This window comes from Stegodyphus dumicola, chromosome X1 (genome assembly GCF_044657685.1).
Source record: "Stegodyphus dumicola isolate Sdum_Otavi_A_Nest chromosome X1, ASM4465768v1".
NCBI classification, from domain to species: domain Eukaryota; kingdom Metazoa; phylum Arthropoda; class Arachnida; order Araneae; family Eresidae; genus Stegodyphus; species Stegodyphus dumicola.
The window spans coordinates 62,891,561-62,914,344 of record NC_140780.1 but is presented as its reverse complement, the minus strand read 5'-3'; the positions used below and the strand labels follow the sequence as shown (position 1 = coordinate 62,914,344).

Sequence of the window (22,784 nt, the reverse complement as noted above, 5' to 3'; positions counted from 1 at the left end):
CATCCATTGTGTGATGGATAATAGCAATTTGTATAATTTAGTCACATTTATGCAAAAATTGCATCTTGGTTAATTTTTTATAACTAACAACAGTTGTTTTTATTATGAATTTGTTTTTATAAAATTCTAAGCTGTTAAACTACAAAAATATAGATTTTAGCAAAAATGTTATGCTTAAAAAATTAAAAATACCTTACGGTACGTTTAAACCGTTGATAGAGTATTCGTTACTTTTATTTTATGTTCCAAACGCCAAAATGTTTTAAATAAAAGAAATCTAATTGTTAAATGTATCTAAATTTATAATGCTTATAAATTCAATACAAAGTCCGAAATCCAGAGGTCTATTATCTGGAATGATCTAAAATCCGGCCCTCAAAACCAACAACAAAGTTCTTCTCGTAGGCTTTATGCATGTGCATTTGATTCTCCCCCCCCCCCCCTCCGTGCATAATAAAACACGTGGAGAGTCCCGATTCTTAATTTCACTTTGACAATAAAAAAAAAACCTTGTTATTGAAGAAACAATCATTTTAGCATAAATTTGCATGATCAGTAATTTGGCTCCGTCACTGCATATCTGCTTGGCACTCATCTCAAACCAAAACGTTCCACATAGATACATCATTGATCTGACGAAAACCTGGCGAATCATTATTTATTATACTTTCCTTTCATTACTGCATGTTTATCAACCTATGACAACTTGAGTAATGACTCATCTAGCGATGCAGAAACAGTTTTTTTTTATGTTAGTAATTGAACAATAATGGAATATCGTAACATTTTATGTTGACATTATGCTTGGCGATGATAACAGATTTAAGTTAAATACGCTAAAAATGTTGATGAGGGAAAATTTAACAAACATTTCTTTCCATATGCAAAAAATAGATTTTTTTGATGATACTCATAGACCTAAAAGATTACATTTAGGGCTATTTGAATTAAGAATAACTGATTTGTGATTCGCATAAACCCAGAACCAGCGCCAGGGCTCGTACGGCGGCACCAGGTCGCAGAATTTAGGACCCACAGAGACTGCATCAGGCGGTAAGATATCTAGTGCCGGCCCTCAATAAGGCTTAAGTGTATGTGGAAATTTATTTATTCTGAACTCTGATAAGCATGTGCAAGAAATAGACATAAGTAGAATAAATAACTAAACTAATACAATTCAGGGTTAATTGTCTCGGTGTGCGATAGAAGCAAGATAAAATTTAACAAAATAACTTGTCAATAGTCGCCAAGCTCATGATGCATAGCCAAATGTGTATAGTGAAGTATAGCTAAATTTGATGATGATAGCCGCAAATTTTAAAGGTTTTCGGATATCGCAAAACAGAGGTGAAATTTTATAATAACGGATTTTGTTAAGACATGTGGAAAAGCGGTGTTAAATAAAGATGATATAAAAGAAGGTTTTCATTGTGATGACAATGAAATCACCATTCAATTAATGAATGGCGAAATCTGTAGTATGGTTCTAGATCCATAGATAGAGTATTAACTATAAATGGACTTACATTTTTCTATCAGTAGAAAAGAAATAATGCATGGTTTCAATTTTAATAATACAATAAACTTTGATCTTAATTTTTGTAGTCCTTAACTGAATAAAATCGAATTACCTTAATTTTTTTCTAATGTAATTAACGAAAACTTGTGAAAATATTTCATTCAAATTAAACTGTTTTGTGAAAAGTATAACATATAATTCCGATCAGAATGAATTGTTGTTTGAAAATGTATTCTTTTCACATACTTAGGACTCTGAAATACTGTAGGGAAAGAAATATATACATTTATATGTATATTTACGATCTAATTACAAAATATTTACATCCGATCATGTCAAAACCTTTGATCTTTTGGTCACCATGAAGGGATCGCCAGTGCTTCAAAGCAGTGTATGGAGAAAAACAGTTAGGGCCTCTCCTTCTTACTTCCTACCTCCATGGTATATCCTCAAGAAAAGTCTAAAGATGTTTTAGAGCTTCAAGAGAGAAGGTAGTTCATTAAAGGTTTGCAGATCAGTTGCTTACTCTTCAGACCCACTTGTAGATTTCTCAAGTCTAGCAAAAGTTGGGTAATTACTAGGAATCTCAAGCAGAACTTGCTGACCTTTGATGTGTTTCTCTGGAAACCAAGATAGGAATTTTCTTAGTACATTATCTCCTTACAGTATAAAAATTTTATGAGGAAATGGCATAGGTAATAAAATGCATCCTACAATGTTTAAAGTAGCCTATCTTAACCTTTGATATTACTGAAGTTTGAGTATTCCACCATACCAAATATAACAATAATTTCTAGAACAGTTTCCGTAACTCTTTCTAGAAACATTATGCAGTGTCTTGAGAAGGCATACTCAAGACAATGCTTTAATTTTAACAGAAAAAATTTTGTTGTCTGTGGATTGACATTTGTTTGAAATTATTAAAATTTAAAGCATGCTAATCGTAATTGCATCAGCTTCTTAATGCACTTTAAAATTGTTTAAGTGAGCAATTCTCAACCGGTGGTATGCAAAAAAACAGTTCTTTTTACTTAAATTCAGAAATTAAATACCCCAACATCCTGTTTGAGTTTTTTCTCTAACACTCGTAAATTTATGCGATCTGAGGTTTTTTCAAGGTCAATAGCCGCTTACAGACTTTAGCAAAATAATCCGTTTTTATTTTCACAAATATTCTTTGAATCATAGATATAACAAAATTTGTCATAAATGATGTTTTTAAAAGGAGTAATGGAAATGGATGTTGTATCTCATAGGAAATAAACGTAATTCCTATAGAAAGATAATAGTAGCTTATTAATTCTTTTAGAATTGATTGATGTATTAGCATGTCTACACTTTATGTCACAACGATTTCCGTGCTCGTATTGCTCTATTTTCAATTAGAATCATTTTTTTACATCAATTTGCTGTCTCTAACAGTAGGTATTTTTCTTCTAGTTAGTTTATATTCCTTACTTTTCTACACAATTTGAGAATATTGTTATCTGTTTTTGAAGAACTCGGAATATATTGTGCATTTAAACATTTGTGAAAAAATTATAAAACAAACCTAGATTTTCAAAATGGAAAATTGGTAGAACTAATTAAGTAGATAAGTGATGATTCGGAGGTGGTGGATCCAGGACAATCTAGTAGCAATAAGAATACTGAAAAGAAATAGAAAATTAATTTAGAAGTCAAACAACAAAAATCAGCATTATATTTTCAAATTTTCACAGGACTAGTTTCGATGGTTTTTACCGAACCATCATCCTCAGCTGCAAAAGTGAAAAAAAAAAAAATTGTTTTTCTTGTTTGACTTTTAAATTAATATTTGTTCACCATGTTATTGTATCTTAAAATGGAAAATTGTGTATAGAAAATATAATGAAAGTTATTTAGTTAGTAGTATTTTATATTTTTTACGTTCAGACCACATAAGGTTGGTCTTTGTATTCCGAAGTGTATGAGGACCTGTATTAGTGTGGAAAATAAAGGGCAACAAAACCCTTCTCATCTTGTTATCTCTTCAATACTCCTTAAGACATAGTTTGTAGTCAAACTCCTTGTCCAGTCAGGACATGTCATGTTTTGAAAACAAATTAAACGGAATGCAAGTCCTGATAGTTGTATTTGAAAAAAGAAACATACGGAACAAAATTAAAAGTGGATCCTAATTTATGGTTAAAACTAAGTGAAATAAGACCAGGCATAAAGAAATTGATTTATGTTAAACAAGCCCAAATTTCACACTTAAACTTTAGGATTAAAGTGTTGTAACTTAAATTTTGATAGTTAAAATTGTAACCGAATTTTAGTATTTTTTTTTTAATGTGTACATCTTTGATACAAACAGCCAACAGGTTGTGCAAATGGCAAAATATATTTTATAAAAATATTTATATTGAGAAATTGAAAGAAAATCATTGTAAAATGTCATGGTGGTACTAAAGTTTTTCAATTTTTTATTACATGTTACACGTTAGTCAACAGGTTGAGAACCGCTGGTCTAAGTTAATACAGTCAAATACCAAAAAATCCGCCAACCCTTGAAATCCACGTTGCCTCTCAAAATATAAACATTCAGTTTTTAGGTTCCAGGAACCGCAACATGGAGCAAGAAATGTCGAAGAAAAAATACTTACCGGATAATGACGTCATAATTACCGAATAATAATGAGTCATAATGGAAATACCGAATTATTGACATCATGATAAAAGTTTTTTTCCCCTCTAATCTGCATCGAGGTAAGAAAGCAGATGATTCACTCAACTCTTCTTTCAAATTCACTATTCACGTTGTTTATTTTCTGAGCTTTGTTATTTCACAAGATTATTTAGTGCTGCCTTTTTTGTTATCCGGATATTTTGTGGATAAATTAAGAATATTTTAAATTTCAGCCCTTTTTAATACAATTACAGATAAAAAAACGCACTCATGATTTTACTGCTTGCAACGTTGAGAAACGTAAACACGTTCGTTGCATTGACGGTAATACAAAAAGTGCAAATTCTACAAAAGATGGTGACAGGTGCTACTCCTCGGTTTATAGCAGAATCGTATGGAATTGCAATATGATATACGGAAAATTAAAGAAAAGCTGTTGAAATTTTACAGCAACAGTGATTCTAACACCGGAAATCTTTGCATGAGGCGAAATCGGCAAACCTCGATGATGTGTATATGTTACCATGAAAGACCAAAATTGGAGAATGTCGACTTTCACCGGAGATATCAACATTCACCAAATACGTCGGTGAAAGACAGAATATTTCACTACATTCTTGTATATTCGGACCCTCACAGGTGTATGTCGACAATCACAGATATGCTCTAGTGAAAGTCGAAAAGAGAGGTCATAAAGTGCCATAATAGTTTAAGTTGTTGCAACAAATAAGATTTGAATCACATAATTTAATAATTTTTTTATTACTGTTATTTTATTTTCTCATTTAGAACGTACTGTATAATTAAGTAAGTTTTTAACTTCTATTATTTTCCTTTCTCATTTTGAACGTTTTAGGTTCTTATTTCAAGTCTCAAGTGCATTTATTCGCGACCAAGAGACTATGTGAATGTTGACATTCACCGGTGAAAGTTGACATTCTCCAGATTTCGGTGTTTCACTGTAACATATATATAATACAATAAATAATATAATCAATTTGTATATGTAATAATAATTTAATGCATACAATAAGTTATTGCAATAATGCATGCAATAATTTAATTAAATATATCTAATACGCCTTATTTATTTTGCACTTTTAGTCTGAATATTATGATTTATCTTTTCTATCTTGACCTCTGTCCGCACTACCTCTGGTCCTAAGCTTTGCGGATTTTGGAATTTTACCGTATCTTTGAATTTTCAATGCAAGAATAGCTCTGAATCTTAAAACAGTATTCTTTCAATTAAAATTTTAGAAATATGTCTCTCTTTACTTTTTTTATTTGCATACCTCAAATTATATTTTTAATTATACCATAAAGCATTTTATATATTTTTAGCATGATCAACAAATTGTTCATCGAGACATTAAGGGGGATAATGTGTTAGTTAACACATACAATGGTGTTGTTAAGATATCAGATTTTGGAACATCAAAGCGTCTAGCAGGAATAAATCCAGCAACTCAGACATTTGCAGGCAAGTGTTTTTTTTTATTATTATTTATTTATTTAAGTTGTATATTATGTTTAGTATTTGTGTATTTATTAATTAGCTTCAGTAGGGTTTTTAATTTAACTGTTTTCAAAATGAAAACTTATTACTCAAAAGTGTGATTGTTGAAAACTGTGAACTGATTTTTTCTTTATACTAAATTTGATGGATTTTATTTATTTTTTCATTTTGTTTTTGAGTACAGATTATTTGAATTTGCATCATATTTGTAGTTGTTTCATGAGACAAACTTTCTGTTTGTTAGTTAATTCCATTTGTTTCACCTTGCATTTATTTTGAAATTTTGTTCAGTTAAGGAATTTCTTTACTAATTTCAACATATAGTTCTAGGGCAAATAGCTCTTCTCTGAGCACATATGCCTAAGACAGAAAGCCTTTTTATTGTTCATTTTAATGTGGCATATTTCTCCTTTCTGTGATAAAAATAGTGACTATTTATAACTTATCAATGAAATCATCATTTATAGCATGCATCATTCCAAATTAATTTTGTTTCTTGCAGTCTTACATAATGCTCCATTGCAGATATCTTTTACCTAATCAGTGAATAAGATTTCATTTGAAACCAAAACCTTTTTCACTCTCTTTCCCACACTTCTTGTGAATGGATCATTCTCTTTTTTTACTTGCTTGCCCTCTGCTAACACACTGCAGCTTATTTCTCTCTATCATCCATCGTATGTCTTCAGATATAAGCTTCCAAAAATCTGGAATGCATATTCCACCAGTAATGATATGTGAATCAGAATATTCATGTCACAAATTATTTTGTTCAGGAATAAGATTATGTTGCATCTACAGTTGCATTCATCAGCAAGTCTCATGCTTCTACTATGCAATTATGCCAGCACCATTTACGACCATTGGCCATGATTAAAATGCATTTCTATGTGCTCTCTTACCCACATCCTAAAATATTACACACACACGCGCGTATATGTAATGATTTCAAATGCATAGATGAAATCAGTGGAACTCTCAACAGCTTACGATACTGCGTAGATGACCGAGAAGACCGTAGTGGCTTGAAGGTGGCAGAGTGGAAAGCATGATGATGCAATTTAGCACAGCATATCTTGAAAAATCACAATCTATTTTTTTTACGCATATCAAATCATCCTTTTTCAGACAAGATGTTTCTTAATAATATTTGAATAGAATAACTCCCATTTTGTAGTACGACGTCATCTTAAGCAGGAGAGCTAATGCGGAAAAAGTGCAGAGTATCATAGAACTTCAGAGGAAGAAGGGTGGGAGTCGGAAAAGTTTCAGTTCACAGTTCTGGTTTACAATTAATTTGATTGGACAAGAGGCATCTGCATTAAAACGTTACATAAGATAGAAAAGTCTAGAACCTGTGAGAAGTGATGAATTTAGGGCCAGATTACCAAATTTAGAATGTTAATTTTGAGGTCGTCAGTTATTTTTTTGAAACAGCTATCATATTTTGTTATATCTTACATATCCCCCCTTCAAAAGAAAAGTTGGGTGAGCAGGTGGAAGAACAAGCATTAGAGCAGCAAAATGTGAAAGATATAATTTTGAAAATACAAACATATTAATTTTTAAACAAAAAATTGTCATAAAATTTTGACCGATATTTTGACATTTCACTGAATATCATAAAATTTTGAATAGAATTATGAATTTTAGCACTGTATTATTTTTAAATAATGGCATATTTTAGAGTTCTGAGGTAAGAATGTCAATGAAATTTTGTAAAGTTCTTGAAATTTCCACACAGTAAAAGTTCAAATATTTACTCAAATAAATGCTCAAATAAAAGTCTTTCCAATTTTTGTTGATGAAAATATTTCTATTATAATACAATTTAAGATGCCAACTTTCATGTTATTTAATTATGTTTTTTAGGAAAGGTATTTTAAAATATAAAAATTTTGTAACACATCATTCATAAACACAACAAATTTTAAACTTTTCACTATTATTAAAACATTTTAAACTGTACTTATTCTTTACAAAACTTGAAGACTCCACAACTTTATCTAAATATTAGAACTTCCATCATATTGGTTTATCCAGTTGAGCAAACTGGTGTTTAATATTCTTCACCAGTGGCCAAAAGATTTGCCAAATTAGCAGTTACAAGCTGGTAGGATACTTTCTTGCAGCCTGAAAGGAACCTCAATTGAAAATTTAGTTCAGCTCTTCAAATCATCGTTTTGTGATAAATCCAAGATAATGTGAAAGAAGTGAATCATCAAATTTGTTTTTTCAGTGTTTAAAAAATAACAGATCATTCTTCTGCTGTGGTGTTTTGCAAGTGCTTCAAAAAAATAATAATAATCATGCATAGTGTTTACAAATTGAAAGTAATCTCTCGATAAATTGAGAAGTTCGAATGCCTAGTGAAAAGGAAATCATCAGTGAATTACCGTTTAGGAATTAAGCATTACAGCGGGTTCAAGGTCGATCTGAGTTAGTGTTTGCAAGTATGTGCGACAGAAAATTATTTGCACTTCTGCTTTTTCAACAGCTAAAAAATTATTACATTCGTGTGAATCTAGCTCAGGAACTAAATTATTTAATGTGCTGCGGATTCTATAGTTTTCATTTCAACTTTGTTTAAAATTTCTGCAATTTGTTTTGAGAAAATCTGAAATTCTTGTTCATTAATTTTCTTAATTTTCGTAATTATGTGTGAGCAAATTAAGTAACAAATTTTAAGCTATTTAAATGATTCATAGGGAAGGATATTAAGATAAGTTTTTATGTTTTTGAAATTTTGTTGAAAATTTTGAATACGAATTTTATAATTATTCTAAAAATGAAGTAGGTGTAAAAAATAAGTGAAATTATTGGATACGTAATATGAAATTATGGTAAGTGCATGTTAAATTTATGGGTGATTGTATGTTAAGTATAGTGTATGTCGAGGGAGTTCTGAGTTCCTAAGCAGAGACCTGTAATTACCTCTGTACAGTTGCTCCCTTCACCCTCTTCGAGTAAGATAATGGAGGCTCTCATTTTATGAGTGTGTGTAATTTTTTTTATATTATTATTATTATTATTATATTTTTTATTATGGAATGTATTAGTGCAGTTCGCAAAGGCCAGTTACCTTATGCAAGGAACGGAGGCCTTTTCAAATAACTGCCTAAGCACCCTGGGCCACCAGTGCAGAGAACATACTGGTTAGCTCAAGAGGACAGCCCTACTGATGGATATGTTTCTTTAGAAGTATTGCGAGGCCTTCCAGTTTGGTAAAATCAGGAATTGCAAATGAAAGATAATAATGGTGAAACCATAATTTCTGAAACTGTTACTCCTATTATATTAATATGGAAATTAGTATCATAAATAATTATGTGCATTACAGTAATTATTATGTAAAAGTTTATTTTGTGATATTCTGTAATAACAAGAACCTTCCTTGAGGAATTATGATTATGTGAACTCTCAAACAAAAAGACTTTTGGGCTGAAATGCTGAAAAATTCAATAGGACTCTAAAAATTAAAAATTTATTTAAAAAAATTGATATTTATAAATACGAGGGCCATCCAGGAAGTAGATTACGTTTCCGTCTGTGTCCGCTAGGGGCGGGGCTAGCGTGGCCATCTTGGGGTCAGAGCGTTGCGCAGCTCAGTCTGCATCTAGCCGTGCTAGTGAGAAGTTCGTGCTGTGCTCCGTTCAGATACTGTGACGGTTTGAAATGTCTGCGTTAATTGAAAATCCCGCGAGCTGCGAGGTGCGCTCAGTAATAAGGTTTCTGACTGCAAAAAACTGTAAACCGATAGAAATCTATCGGCAGCTTCGTGAAGTGTATGGGGACAACATTATCACTGAAGGTGGAGTGCGTCAGTGGGTCATAAGATTTCAAAATGGCCGAACCAATGTTCACGACGAAGATCGAAGTGGGAGACCCAGCATAGTGACCGCCGAACTTCTCGAAAAAGTCGATGCTAAAGTCCGTGAAAATCGAAATTTCACAATAACGGAACTTTCTTTGAGACCTGGCACCGAGCGACTTCCACCTATTCCCAGCAATGAAGAAGTGGCTGGCTATGCAGCGTTTTGATGACGACGCACAGCTGCAAGAAGAGGTAACGAAGTGGTTGAAGGCGCAGGCGGCCGAATTTTTCGACGAAGGAATTTCCAAGCTCGTACATCGCTACGATAAATGCCTTAATTTGTATGGTGACTATGTAGAAAAGTAGTATTTGAGTGTGGCTTTCATCTGTATATAATAAAATTTGTGTCCTATACTTTGTTTATTTTTTTATTCCAAAACGTAATCTACTTTCTGGATAGCCCTCGTACTTTGCAGGACAAAAATGTTATTTTTTTTTTTTTTTTTTTTTTTTAACATTTGCTAGTGCTTTAACTCTTTCTCTTTAACAAGGCTTCTCTGTCACTATGGCTTTTTTCTTTCTGAAGGGGGGGGGAATATGTAAGATAAAAAATATATGAATCAAAATTATAGTTTAAACTAATGGTAAAACATTAATTCTTCCTCTTTATTCTAAAATCGTAATAACTTCTCTGTATTGCATCATTTCTAGATCACTTTATGGCCTGCGCAGCTCTGATGACGTAATGATTGGGAAGTGAAACTGCCATTGTAAACCAAAACTTTTCGCCGTGCTTCCATCTTTAATAACTACGCACTTCAGCTTTTGCTCTCTACTGTGCTAAGATGTAATTTCGCTGGCTTGCTTTCTATCTCAACTATATCAAAAATGTAAAACTTCTGTGGAAAGGCACGACTAGAGTGCCAAGTGATTGTGGCCACAAATATCAGTAGCAAATAAAAATAGAATTAAAACTGCCTCGACTGCCAAGTTCTTCAGATATTACCAAGTTAGCATTACTAGCATACTATGCAATCAAAATCGTCTTCAATATGGGTCTAATCACACATCTACAGTGTTCCATCTTTTCCTTTGCTTTTATTATGACATATATATATATGTATATAGACAGTAAGTGCCCATTGATTTTAAAGCCATTTCATTTATTGTGATAAGCTTCCCAGGCACTAACTAAAACAGACCAATGAGAGACCTTCACAGTCATATTATACATCATCACATACTTGCTAGTGATCATGGGCTTACTTTGGCATATCCCGAAGTTACACTTTGAGCACCCCTTGGGGTATGCATACCCACTTTAGAGACCACTGGTCTAGGCAACTATGGTCAGTTGTTATAGAAACAAAGCATAACAAATTCTGTCTTTCATTCAAAAAAGTATTTGGATGCTTCCATTACCCTGTAAATATGATAACCTATGTATTTCAGTTTCTTTGTGGAAAATTTGGACAGCTTGCCTTGTTAGGGAATCTTATTTAAACTCAAATATTCACTAAGCACTCTGTCATAGAATTAATACAATATCAATAGTTTAAACTACATAGGACTCATGCATGCATATCCAGTGCCTAGCCAGCATCAGTCCTTGTTTGTATTTTCTCTGTCAAATTCTACTCTTCTTTAGGTCAGAAAGGGATAAAAACTTCCATGGTTAGCTGCATCAGCAAGTAAATAACATCAGAACTTGAGAGAGGGTGTTGAGACTTTATGAATATGAAAAACTCATTAAATGTGATTTAGGTATCGTAATATTGTTTTCTGTGTGAGAAAATTTAACGATTCTTTCAAATCTGGTAAATTTCACCTAAACTGGCTGATTTCATCAGTGTTGGCGGTGAGAATCTGAATTTAGACTTCATACGTAACTTAGTGGTTTAGCATGATGAGAAATGATTTTTAAAATTATATTTAATATGCATGAAAAATCAGAAAACTAAGCTTCCAAAACTTTACAAAACTGTTTATGTCATTGAGCATCATAGGTCTTAAACTGCATTGTTCCTAAAAGGGCGGAAGAATAATAACTGACAGTTTTCCTCAATGCACGGAAAATGCATTACTTCAAATGTGCATACACTGAGAGAACTCTTTTACCATGATCGGTTTAAACATGCTGCTATGATCTAAAGGGTCACAGATTTGAGATTTTGCCAAATCAGAGCAACCTATAAGGACATAAACTTTCAATGGTGCCTTCTGTCAGCAAAAACATTACCATTAACAACAGAGCTGCATAAATCAATAAACAAATGGTTCTCCTTACCAAATATAGATGTGCTACAAAACTGATCTTGTCTTAAAACTAATGGCAGCACAATGCTTTCTTCTAATTTGCCATCTTTGGTGATCCTAGGAAGTGACTGGCTGCTCTGCTACCGTTCCTCACATATAGATAATAAACTGTATAGCAACAGCCTCAACCGAATGATTACATAGCCGAGCTCAACCTATTGCTTCAGAGCAGCATCAATAAATGTTCACTTTCCTCCCTGCAACGTAATGATGAAATATAAGCTAACAAAGATTTCAACCCTGCGAGGAAGTTCACTGCAAGGTAACTTTATTTACATGCATAAAAATGACGTCTCTAAATCACTTGCAGTAAGACAGCTATTTTAGCGCAAACATTTTGCATTGGTTACTATCCAAAGGATTGTATGTGCAAGCATGATCTAAAACAGAGCAGCCAGAAAAAGGACATCATACTTCAGTGATGTCATCTATAGGTACATATCTCCTTTAACAGTTAAGCTGCATTGATCAACAAACAAATTATTCTCTTTTCTATTAAAGGCCATGCTGACCTGCACATTTTTAGGAATGAAGCGCTAATGGCTCAGCAATATAGAGATGCGATCCCCAGAGCTTTTGTGGTCGTTTACACTATAACAGTCAGGAATGAATTCATTCTCGTGATTGATAATGCCAGACCACATTGTGCTTAGCTAGGGGACAATTTCTTTTTCAATGAAGGTCCTTCGAATAGATTGACCAGCATTTTCTCCAGATATGAACTCAGTAGAACATGTTAGGGACATTCTGCGGAGTAAAGCTGCTAATCACTTAATTATTCCTTGTTCATTGATTCTTTTTTTTTTTCCTTTTTTTTCTCATATCTTATAACACCTATACATCATATATTAGTCACTAAAACATTTTCTCATCTGCAGTTTATGTCCACAATCATAATACAGTTTTGAGCAATATATATACTTTCTACATTACATAATGGTGCAGAATGGGGACATAATAATATGAAAGCCATAAAAAAATAAATATTAAGTACAATTTCTATATCCCTCTTTTTTATCTCTAAGCATCCATTAGGTAGTTGCAAACATTTGAACCCATAGAGCTCGCTGAGTCAGATTCAATTTTGTACTTTTCTCCCTTTCCCTTCTGGATTTTTGTATTTCATCATGAATTTACCCTAAGTCATATGCATTTCAAGATTTAGTGTAATACTAAGTGCTCTATGTAATATATTGCTCATGTTCATACATAAAGGGGATGATTTAATTTTAAAATTCTGTGAGATATATATTCTGTTCTATAATAAGTAAACTTTACTCTGTTTGTCATGACTGTGAGCAAAATTTTCTCAAGAAAAAGTTCATTTTGAGGCTGCTGCCGTGCAAAACCGAAAAAGATGTACTCAAAATGTGCAAAAACATGCAAAGATCTGTGTACAGAACTTAATTTATATAACCTGTATGGTTAAATACGTCTGAGTTACATTTCAATTTCCTTTTCAATCCATTATAGTTATTGGGAAAAAATATGAGCGTAATTTTTTATTATATCTCTTAAGTATTTTCTTTTAACATCAGTGAATATATGTATGGTATTGCAGTCATGTTAGTGATTATGCAAAATATATTAGAAAATTTTACTGCAATTTTACTTTTGTATGCTTCATATTCCTTCCCGCCAAAAAAATACATCATACATCTGTATGCCTCCAAAAAGAAATGCTATAAACAGGGAATGTCATGAAGCACTGTAAATTTTTCTTGTGTAATTTACTTAAGTAAATCTGCATCTTGATAACATTTTTCCATTCCATTTTTGAGTTTACAGGTGTGTTTGATGTTAGCAGATGTGCTCAGATGTGTTTACTATTTTCTAAAATTTTGAAATCAGTTCTAAAAGTCTAATAAAATTCCTAATGATATCCTGTATTTTGCTGCTTACATGATTTTCTCCAGACAGAATCCAAACGGATAAAGTTGTTGTTATTGAGAGAGTGCTGCAGTTTCAATTTGAATTCATATGCTGACATTATTCGAAATCTCTGTTATTAATTGCCATTCAGCGTCTGCACTTTCAATAATATTTATAAATGACATGACAACTTTAATTTGAGCTGCATCATCTGCCTTTTAGAACAGAGAATTGCATCACTACCCACTGGAGACTTGGTAACTGTTTTTTCTAAATAATTTTTTATGTAAAGAACAAGTGTTTCTGAAATTTTCAAAATTTGCTTCTTCCCTTTAAAAAAGCTTCATTGATGATCTTTGTGTTTTCTAGATAGTTTTTAATGTTTTTATTCTTTTTCTCATCAGTATCGTTATTCAGAGAATGTTTTTCCACTTGTAATATGGTATGTTAAAATTCAGAAATATGTTTTATTGAAAAGATTTTTAAACAAAATTGTAACTGTAGTTCTTAGATAAGTGTTGTTTTTAAAGCTTTTTAGTAGCCAAAGTAAGGGAAAATTTGAGTTCCACAACTAAGTTTGTTTTTTGAAGTAAGTAATTAAGCCATTAACAATGTGAAAAGAATGTTTCGGATTTTGAAAGCATGATTTTTTTTTCCCTAGAAATTAAATTTGAACAACACAATTCATTATGGCAGTGTTTCTAAAACATTTTTCAAGTGATAACCTTATAAATTAAAATGTCTAGTGGTCCACATTAATCTTGTCCTCTTTGATCCCCTTTGAAAATATTTTAGCATATGTTTGTACTGACGTACTTATATTTTTAAAGTGCAGTTTATTAAAATTGATTTGATTGTATGTTGGTATTAAATTGTTAAAAGGAGCTATATTCGTTTTTAATAATTGAAGTCTATTTGAGTTTAGATAATTTGTGTCTTAATAATTAAAAATTAAAAAAATATTGGTATTCGCATAATAGATGGATGAGCCTGCTGATTGTTGCACAGCTGTTCTGTGTTTGGATCTATTCTGGTGATCTAAAGTCTGAGATCAGCATGTCCGTCAAGTTGATTTTGGTACTGTGTTTTTATATTGAATTACAGATGAAAATCTTTTCTTACACAGAAACATGGAAGCAAATTGATATTTATAATTATTAAAGAACTATTATGCAGTTCTCTGTATTCTGTTGTCACTGGTAATGAGGTCCAGAAATTAACAGTGACTTCTACTTGGAATTTTATTTTAAGTTAAATATCATTCAAAATTTGAATTAACTGTTCTCTTTTATTTGATGATGGTTTGTTATTTTCAGTATGGCTTTGGAAAGAATCACAAACCAATGAAAATTCATCATATTTACCACTTGGAAAATAATTTCAAATTGTGATCTCAGATTTTCTAGATGTGACCGTATGTTATTGCATAATTATAATGAATAATAATTTAAGTCTTCTACTAAAAAATTCTAAGGTTAGAAATTGAGAAAAAAAATGTTCTAAGTTTGGAAATTGAGAAAATTTTCTTTTAATATAGGAAATTGAGAAAAATCCCCCCCCCCTTTTTTTTTTTTTTTTTTTTTTTACACAATCTGCAAGCCAAGTTTTCTCTCAAATACCTTTGTTTCCTCACCTGCATTTAGAAAAAATATTTAAAGAATACCTTATAAGCAGAAATTTAGTTCATTTAGATTTCAGAATACATCTAAAAGATCTGCTAATTTAGTTAACCAAATTTCTTCAGCAAGAAATGGTGTAGAATCTTTGTTAATATTATATACACATTTCTGGATCTCCTGTTTTAATACAAAAAGCCGTTTGAGTGTTTTACCCTGTAAAAGCCAGTGAATTTCAGACTAAAGAAAAAGCTGTTTGTGTCCACTACTCATCATCACAAAATAGGAAAAAATGCTGGCTTCTAACACTATTTTGAATTCAGATGAGTACTTTGGCCATGGAGGTTTCATCGTAAATGAAACAACAGATCCAGGTAACATAAATGCCAAATCTCTAGCAGGCAAGAATGCTACTGTACCTACCGGCAAAAGCACAAGCGCATTGCAATCAAAAGCTTAAATTTTTTTCAATCAGTTTAATACTCTTGCGTGTACTCCTTTAAGACTTCAAAATTTGTTCTCAGTTGTATGAGTTTAGAGTCTGTGAAAATAACATATCTTTATACTTGACATAAAAAGCAAAAAATGGGTCATCCGAAACATCTGTTATCTTGTCTTTTTGAAATGAATTAAATAGCTTTTCTGATTTTATAGGTAAATCAAGATTCTATCGTATGAGGCATGTCATTGATTTGGTTTCTAACTGTATCATTTATTTTTGGAATATTTAATTAATATCATTAGATAAATTTTCACTAAGCATCATTTTAACTATCTCTGTCACAAGGAAGTATTAAAATTTTACCTATTGAATGGACTGTCCTGCTCTTCTCAATATGAAGACTTGCAGCATAGGAAGCATCTAATTCATTTTTAGTTGTGGAACATATATTAAAAACAAATTTGATTGGTGTATTCGTTTCTTCAACACACAATTTTAAAAATTCAATAGGGTTACTTTTTACACTTTTGTGTTTCCTCTCTAAGTGCAGCTTCAGTTTCATAGGTTCCATACACTTGCTTGCTAGCACTTTGTAACACACAATACACTGAGGTTTTGGCTCACTCTCTTTGGCATACCAAGTAAATCCAAATTCTGATTAATTTTTGTCATATTTATGAAAGTATTTTTTCTTTGAACAGCTTTAATTAACAGCAGATTTTCTTAATTGCACTAGCATTACTGATAAATAACATGCAGATCAATAACAATAACATGCAGATTCTGCTCTATGAAATGCCCAAATGAAGGGTGCTGTTGTGTTCCTGTTTGAAGCTAGTTGTTTATTATGCACAATAGTATGTAATAGAAAGACGGCTGTTAACCATCTGTCAGGTAAGAAGGCTTTCAAACTACAGCAGGCAGCACTTAATGTGATCATATATTTCCATGGCTAGTTTGATAACATTAACCCTTTGAGCATTATGACCAGGTTTATCCAGTCATCAGAAGCTTTGCTGCTTGGTATATATTACCTTATAATTTAAAATATTTTCCTTTCTTACTTTCTGTAATAATGTAAATATCATCTTAATAAATGTAAGTTTATGAAAATGCAGACTAAAATAAGTAATTATACAAACTAAATTAATAAATGTTTCAATACTGGTCTTCATGATGGATCTAAAATCCTGTGCCACTTGGAGGTTTAAACAGTGAGTAAAAACATCCTTCGAAATAACCATGGAATTTAAATTGATATAAATATAACTACAAATATATAAGTAGGTATTTTCACAGCATTTTAATTAGTAAAATTCAAAAATTTGTTTATGAAGTATTCAGAACTTTTCTGGAAATTTTTTTTACCTAATTGTAAATGACTGATTAAGATCAAAGCCAAGTTTTTCATGATTTAATCCCTTACTTTTATTTCACTTTACAAATTTTCTTACCTGTCTTGAATTTATTTGGAAGTTTTGCTTTATTTTAAAATATGTATTCTATAATATTTTGATCATATTAAACTGACAGGTTGATCTTATTAAGTGATGTATTTTCCATGTTTCTTATATATAAATGGGGGTGACTTCAGCAATTCGATAACAGTATCTGAATGATCACATTAAGTAGTACTGGAACTACAGAAAAGCAATGAATCAACTATGTATATAATTTCTTACAAGTTTCTTGTGACTGGCTACAAGAAAAATAAAAATAGGAAAGTATTATAATTTGAATTTCTGCATTTCTTTTACCTGCAGTTTCAAACTGGTGGAATCCACAATTTCTTTTATTATCAGAGAAAACTCAAATAAAAAAATTTAATCAGAAGCATGCCCGATTTTTAACAAGGTCAGGTGCAGTTTATTGGTATACATGACTCTTCTATAAGTCTAAAAAGCTATTTAGGCGATCATAAATACCTGAAAAGAAGATTCAGTATTTTGATGCACTGTGGTGAATGACTGGGATGGTCTCATGTTGAGTTACATCTGTGCCATCAGCTGTTCAGTAAAAGAGTGGCAAGAAGCATTAATGCTGTAGTGCTTGAAATTAAAAAAGTATTTCTTAAAAAATACATTACCTAAAAAGGTATTTCTAAAAATAGAGAGATAAACAAATAGCAGAGCAAAAATACGATGCTTTTATTGGAATTACAAACTATAGCTTTTTTTTTAATGACAGTATCGCGAAGCACGATCTCCTGATGATGACAACCTGTTGCCAGGGTTCATACGGTCCTTAAAAGTCCTTAATTTTTTCAAAAATGATTTTTGGTCCTTAAAAGTCCTTAATTTTGGCCAAAATGAATAAACGGTCCTTAATTTTGCTCATTTGACATTTCTTATCATTTCTAATGATTGCCATTCTAAGTGTGAATTACGATTTCTCATGAATATGGAATTAAAATTACACGGCTCTTAACCAATCTGTTGGCGGATTTGTGTTGCAAACGATAAAAAAAAACAATTAGCTACCCGAACGAAAGTATCGGTGTCCGATTGGCCATTCACCCAATCTTTCGAAACAGGTGTTATCCATAAATTTAGGCAGATTGTGACGAAAGCGTGAAGCTGGAAGTTCTTTAAGAGGCGAAAGTGATGATGAAGGTGCTCGAGAAAAAAAAAGGGGGGGATTCTGAAAATATTTGCCAAAGTTGGAGCAATTCCAACCTGGAAGGCCACAACCCTTCCGACGCCAATAGGAACGAGATGCCTGGAAAGTACATTTTCAATAAACTGTGGCTTCATCAAGCTGACTACAAAGACTGGATATTGATGGATGGCAATCCTTAAATGTGGTCTTTGTCTGAAACAAATTGAAATTTCTAGAATGGGAGAGTCAGCGCTGAAAATTTACATGAAAATTAAGTTTTGTTTTATCATTTCAATTTGTTTTTACACGGTTTTGCTTAGCTTAATTTCTGTGTTTGTTTCAATTAAGCCATAAATTAATTTTTTATCACCTTCTACGGAGTTTATTCTCTTTTGCACATACTATATGTATGGGATATCGGGATTATGAGTTTATTTCTGCAGAGGGTCTGTTATCGATTTCGCGGGAAATCTGTTGGCTCCATTTCGATTTTAGGTCGCCAAGGGCAAATTCGGTAATGCTAGCCGAGAAAAAGTGAAGTTCGGAAATACGTTTAGAAGCTTCAATAGACAATTAAGTATTTGGTTTAAACCTATGTTGTTGATAGTAATGCATAATGTTTGCTAATGGCGATACAAGTATTAGTTGAAAATAACTAACTAATTAAAAAATTTTTAATATTTTTAAAGCTGAAAACAACTAATTGAAACTAATTTTCTTGAATTAACTAGACGCAAAATTAATTTTCGTGAATTACTAAAGTTATTGGGTAGAAGTTTAACTGAAAATATACATTCCATATTATATATATAATATATATATTTATACAGTACAAAGTCCAAAGTCTGGACTCGTCGGGACTTCGGCGATCCCAGATTTGAGATTTTTCCGGATGTTAGATCATTTTAAATCTACTAAGATGGCACGTAGAAATTATAAAATTGAAAATATGAAATGAAGCATTTATGATTTAAAGGGTATCAAAATTTACAAAAGAAAAGAGCTTAATATTTATATGTTTACTTTATTAAACATTTCTTTCAATGTGAGTTGTTTGATTTGTTTTCTCTGCTAATACTATAGACATATAATTTCTTGTTCAGTTATTAAGTTCCATTGTTCAAGTCCTGTAATTGCTGTGTCGAGAATTCCGAATAACTTGTTAATCAAAATTTTTTCTCGTTCAGTAACCTCTCTGTTACTTTCTTCACTATCGGTAGCTGTATTTTCTGGATTTAGAACCATACTACAGATTTCGTCCTCCGTTAATTGATTGATGATTGGGCATTGTCATCGCAATGAAAAACTTCTGTTTAACTTCGTTAAATTCTGCCGCCTGTTGCAGCTATGCGAGCTCTGGCACTGGTTCTGGCTTTATGTGAATAACAAAACAGTTATTCTTAATTCAAATAGCACTAAATATAATTGTTTGTCCTATGAGTATCATTAACAAAATCTATTTTTAGCATAAGGAAAGAAATTTCTGCTAAATCTCCCCTTGTCAACATTTTAGCGCATTAAACTGAAATCTGTAATCGTATAATACTCTGTTATTTGGCATCGCTGCATGATTCATCACTCAAGTTGTCATCTGTTGATAAACATGCGGTGATGAAAGCAAAATACAATAAATAATGATTCGCGATTTCGGCATCAAGGATATAAAATATTAGTTGGTGTAAAATTAACAAATGTTTCGGTTTGAGATTATGCCAAGCAGATACGCAGCTATGGAGTCAAGATACTAATCACACAAATTTATGCTAAAATAATTATTTCTTCAATAATGAGATATTTTATTTAGTGCCAAACTGAGATTTAGAATCGGGATTTCCGACATGTTCTTTTATGGTGAGGGAAAATATCTAACGTGCGTGCGTAAAGCATACCCCTTCCCTTCAAAAAAGCCCTAAAAAATTGGTTGGTGGTGGCTTTGAGGTCCGGATTTTAGATCATTCCAGATATTGGATGTCCGGATCTCGGACTTTGTACTGTATATTTATATATATATATACATCTTTCAAAATATAACTACCAGTATGGATTCACTCTTTTAAAATAATTCTACTTTAATTAAACTTAGGAGATAATATAATCAATTAATCAATATTGTTTAGGAAATAAATTATATATATATATATATATATATATATATATATAGTAAAAATGTATATTTTCACTATTCAAGTATTCACTGTGACAAGTATTCTTATCTTGTCACATGAACAGGCCTCTGTGGAAAGGGGCTTCTCTGTAAATAAAGCAATTGAAATTGAAAATTTAAGTGACTCATCATACATTTTTCAATGCATAGTATTTGATTACATAAAATTTTCTGGAGGTGTTCTTAATATCGAAATTAATAAAGAAATGAGATCAGCAGCAGCTTCTGCAAGAAGTGGAGTTCATTGTTTAGAAGTTCAGTATTTAGAAGAACGTTCAGTATTTAGAAGAACAAAAATCTTTAACTAAATCTGAAAATTCAAAGAGGAAAAGAAATATTATTGAGGAAGAAATTGATTATATGAAGCAGAAGAAAAAATTTCTTCAAAGGGTCATTAAAGATGTTAATGAAGAAGTAGATGCTTTAACAGATGAAGCTGAGACCAGCAGGAACATTGTTTGTTTATCAAAGCAAATGAACTTAGAAGAATAGTTAAAGAAAAGGAAATAGACATAAATAAATTAGATGTTAAAATAGCTGAAAAGATTTCAGATTTTTAAAAAAAAAGCACAAATGTTTTGTATCTTTTATTGTACAGTTTATTATTCTAGTATCTTTCAGAAAACCAAGGAAATAAATTGTAAGTTTACAAATCAGTTATTTTAATCTGCAAAATATTCTTACATTGTGATTATAATAGTAGTTGACTGTGTTTAAATAAATATCAAATAAGTTAAATAATAATCATGTAAATCTCTAAAATAGTGACTGTTATTAGTGTAAAATACACTTATATATGTTTTTCAAGAAATTATGTTCCTAATTTAATGTTATCTACTTCATAACTTGTAGGGAGTTAGTTTAATTTTCAAAATTGTTTTATGGTAAGTATTAAATTGAATTTAATAATAGTGCATAATACACACTTCTGTTAGTTTCTTAAAGTGAAATTACAAGCATGAAGTCAGTTGTATGGATAATTGCTTTATTCTATTCATTTTTTTTTGTTTGCTGATAGGTCCTTAATTTTTTCTTTGATGGTCCTTAAAAGTCTTTAATTTTCATGTAAGGAAATGTGTACGAACCCTGGTTGCCAGAACTTATCTAAACTATATATTATATTATTGTTATTTTTATTAACATACTTTAATACTTCCCCTTGTAAAAAAAATAATAATAATAAATTAAAAGAAAAAAGTCACAAAAGTCCCATCTTATCACAAAGAATTAACAGTCTCGGTTTAAATAAAGGTTTAGTCATTATGTCAGCTACTTGCGCCTCTGTAGGTACCTGCTGCACAATTATTTCCTTTTCTAGAACTTTCTCTCATATGAAAAAGTGCTTGATATCAATGTGTTTTGTGCTTCGATGAAACTCTGGGTTTTGTAACAGTCTCACTGCAGCGGCGTTGTCTACTTGAATTACTGGAGTTTCACGTAACTTGGTTACATCACTAAATAGTCGCTTTAACCAAATTACTTCTCTAGAACATTCACTAGCTGCAATTACTTCTGCTTCAGTCGTCGAAGTTGCAACAACTGATTGCCTTTGGCTAATCCATGATATAGCTCCACCACTATATAATATCACTACTCCACTCGTTGATTTTCCTGTTTCTTGACAGCCTCCAAAATCTGCATCACTATAGCATTCTAGAATTCCTGGTTTGTATTTATTCTTGTGTGTAACACCTTTAGTTAGAGAACTGCTATGTATCTGAATACACGTTTCACTTTTTTCCAATCATCTTTTGAAGGAATCATCTTTTCTAGGTAACGTGATAGAATGCCAACACAGTAAGCTAAATCTGGTCTTGTGCTTAACATAAGATACATTAAAGCTCCTACAGCTTCTCTATAAGGAAAAATTTCTCTGTTTGATTTATCTTCCTTTTTCTTTTCAGTTAGACCTTCCTTCAGGATAGGAGTTGACACTGGCTTGCAATCTTCCATCCCAAATTTTTGAAGAATTTTTCTTGCATAAGCTTGCTGACTAATTTTAATACTTCCATCTTCAAGATGTTTAATTTCAAGTTCAAGAAAATATACTGCTGGTTTAGTTGTGATTCTGAATCTCAACTTCAATTCTCTGAGAAATTTTTCAGATTCTTGTAGATCTGTTGATGCTACTAAACCATCATCTACATATAAACATACGATTAGCTTCTTGCTGTTATTGTTTCTTATATATAAGCATGGATCAGCTTCACTTGTCTTGAAGCCCAGCTGTGACACAAAATCTCCAAAATATTTATTCCAGCAGCGTGATGATTG

The 22,784-nt window shown here is 31.6% G+C and overlaps 1 protein-coding gene across 4 annotated transcripts in view; it reads left to right on the top strand.

Annotated features, from left to right (window-relative positions):
* Positions 1–22,784, top strand: part of Ask1 (apoptotic signal-regulating kinase 1) — a 259,398-nt gene that overhangs the window by 135,553 nt on the left and 101,061 nt on the right. For all 4 annotated transcript variants that reach the window (XM_035377348.2, XM_085807445.1, XM_035377341.2 and 1 more), the window contains one exon: positions 5,514–5,652. In XM_035377348.2, coding sequence (XP_035233239.2) covers positions 5,514–5,652 — 139 coding nt within the window. The remainder of the gene's footprint in view (positions 1–5,513; positions 5,653–22,784) is intronic.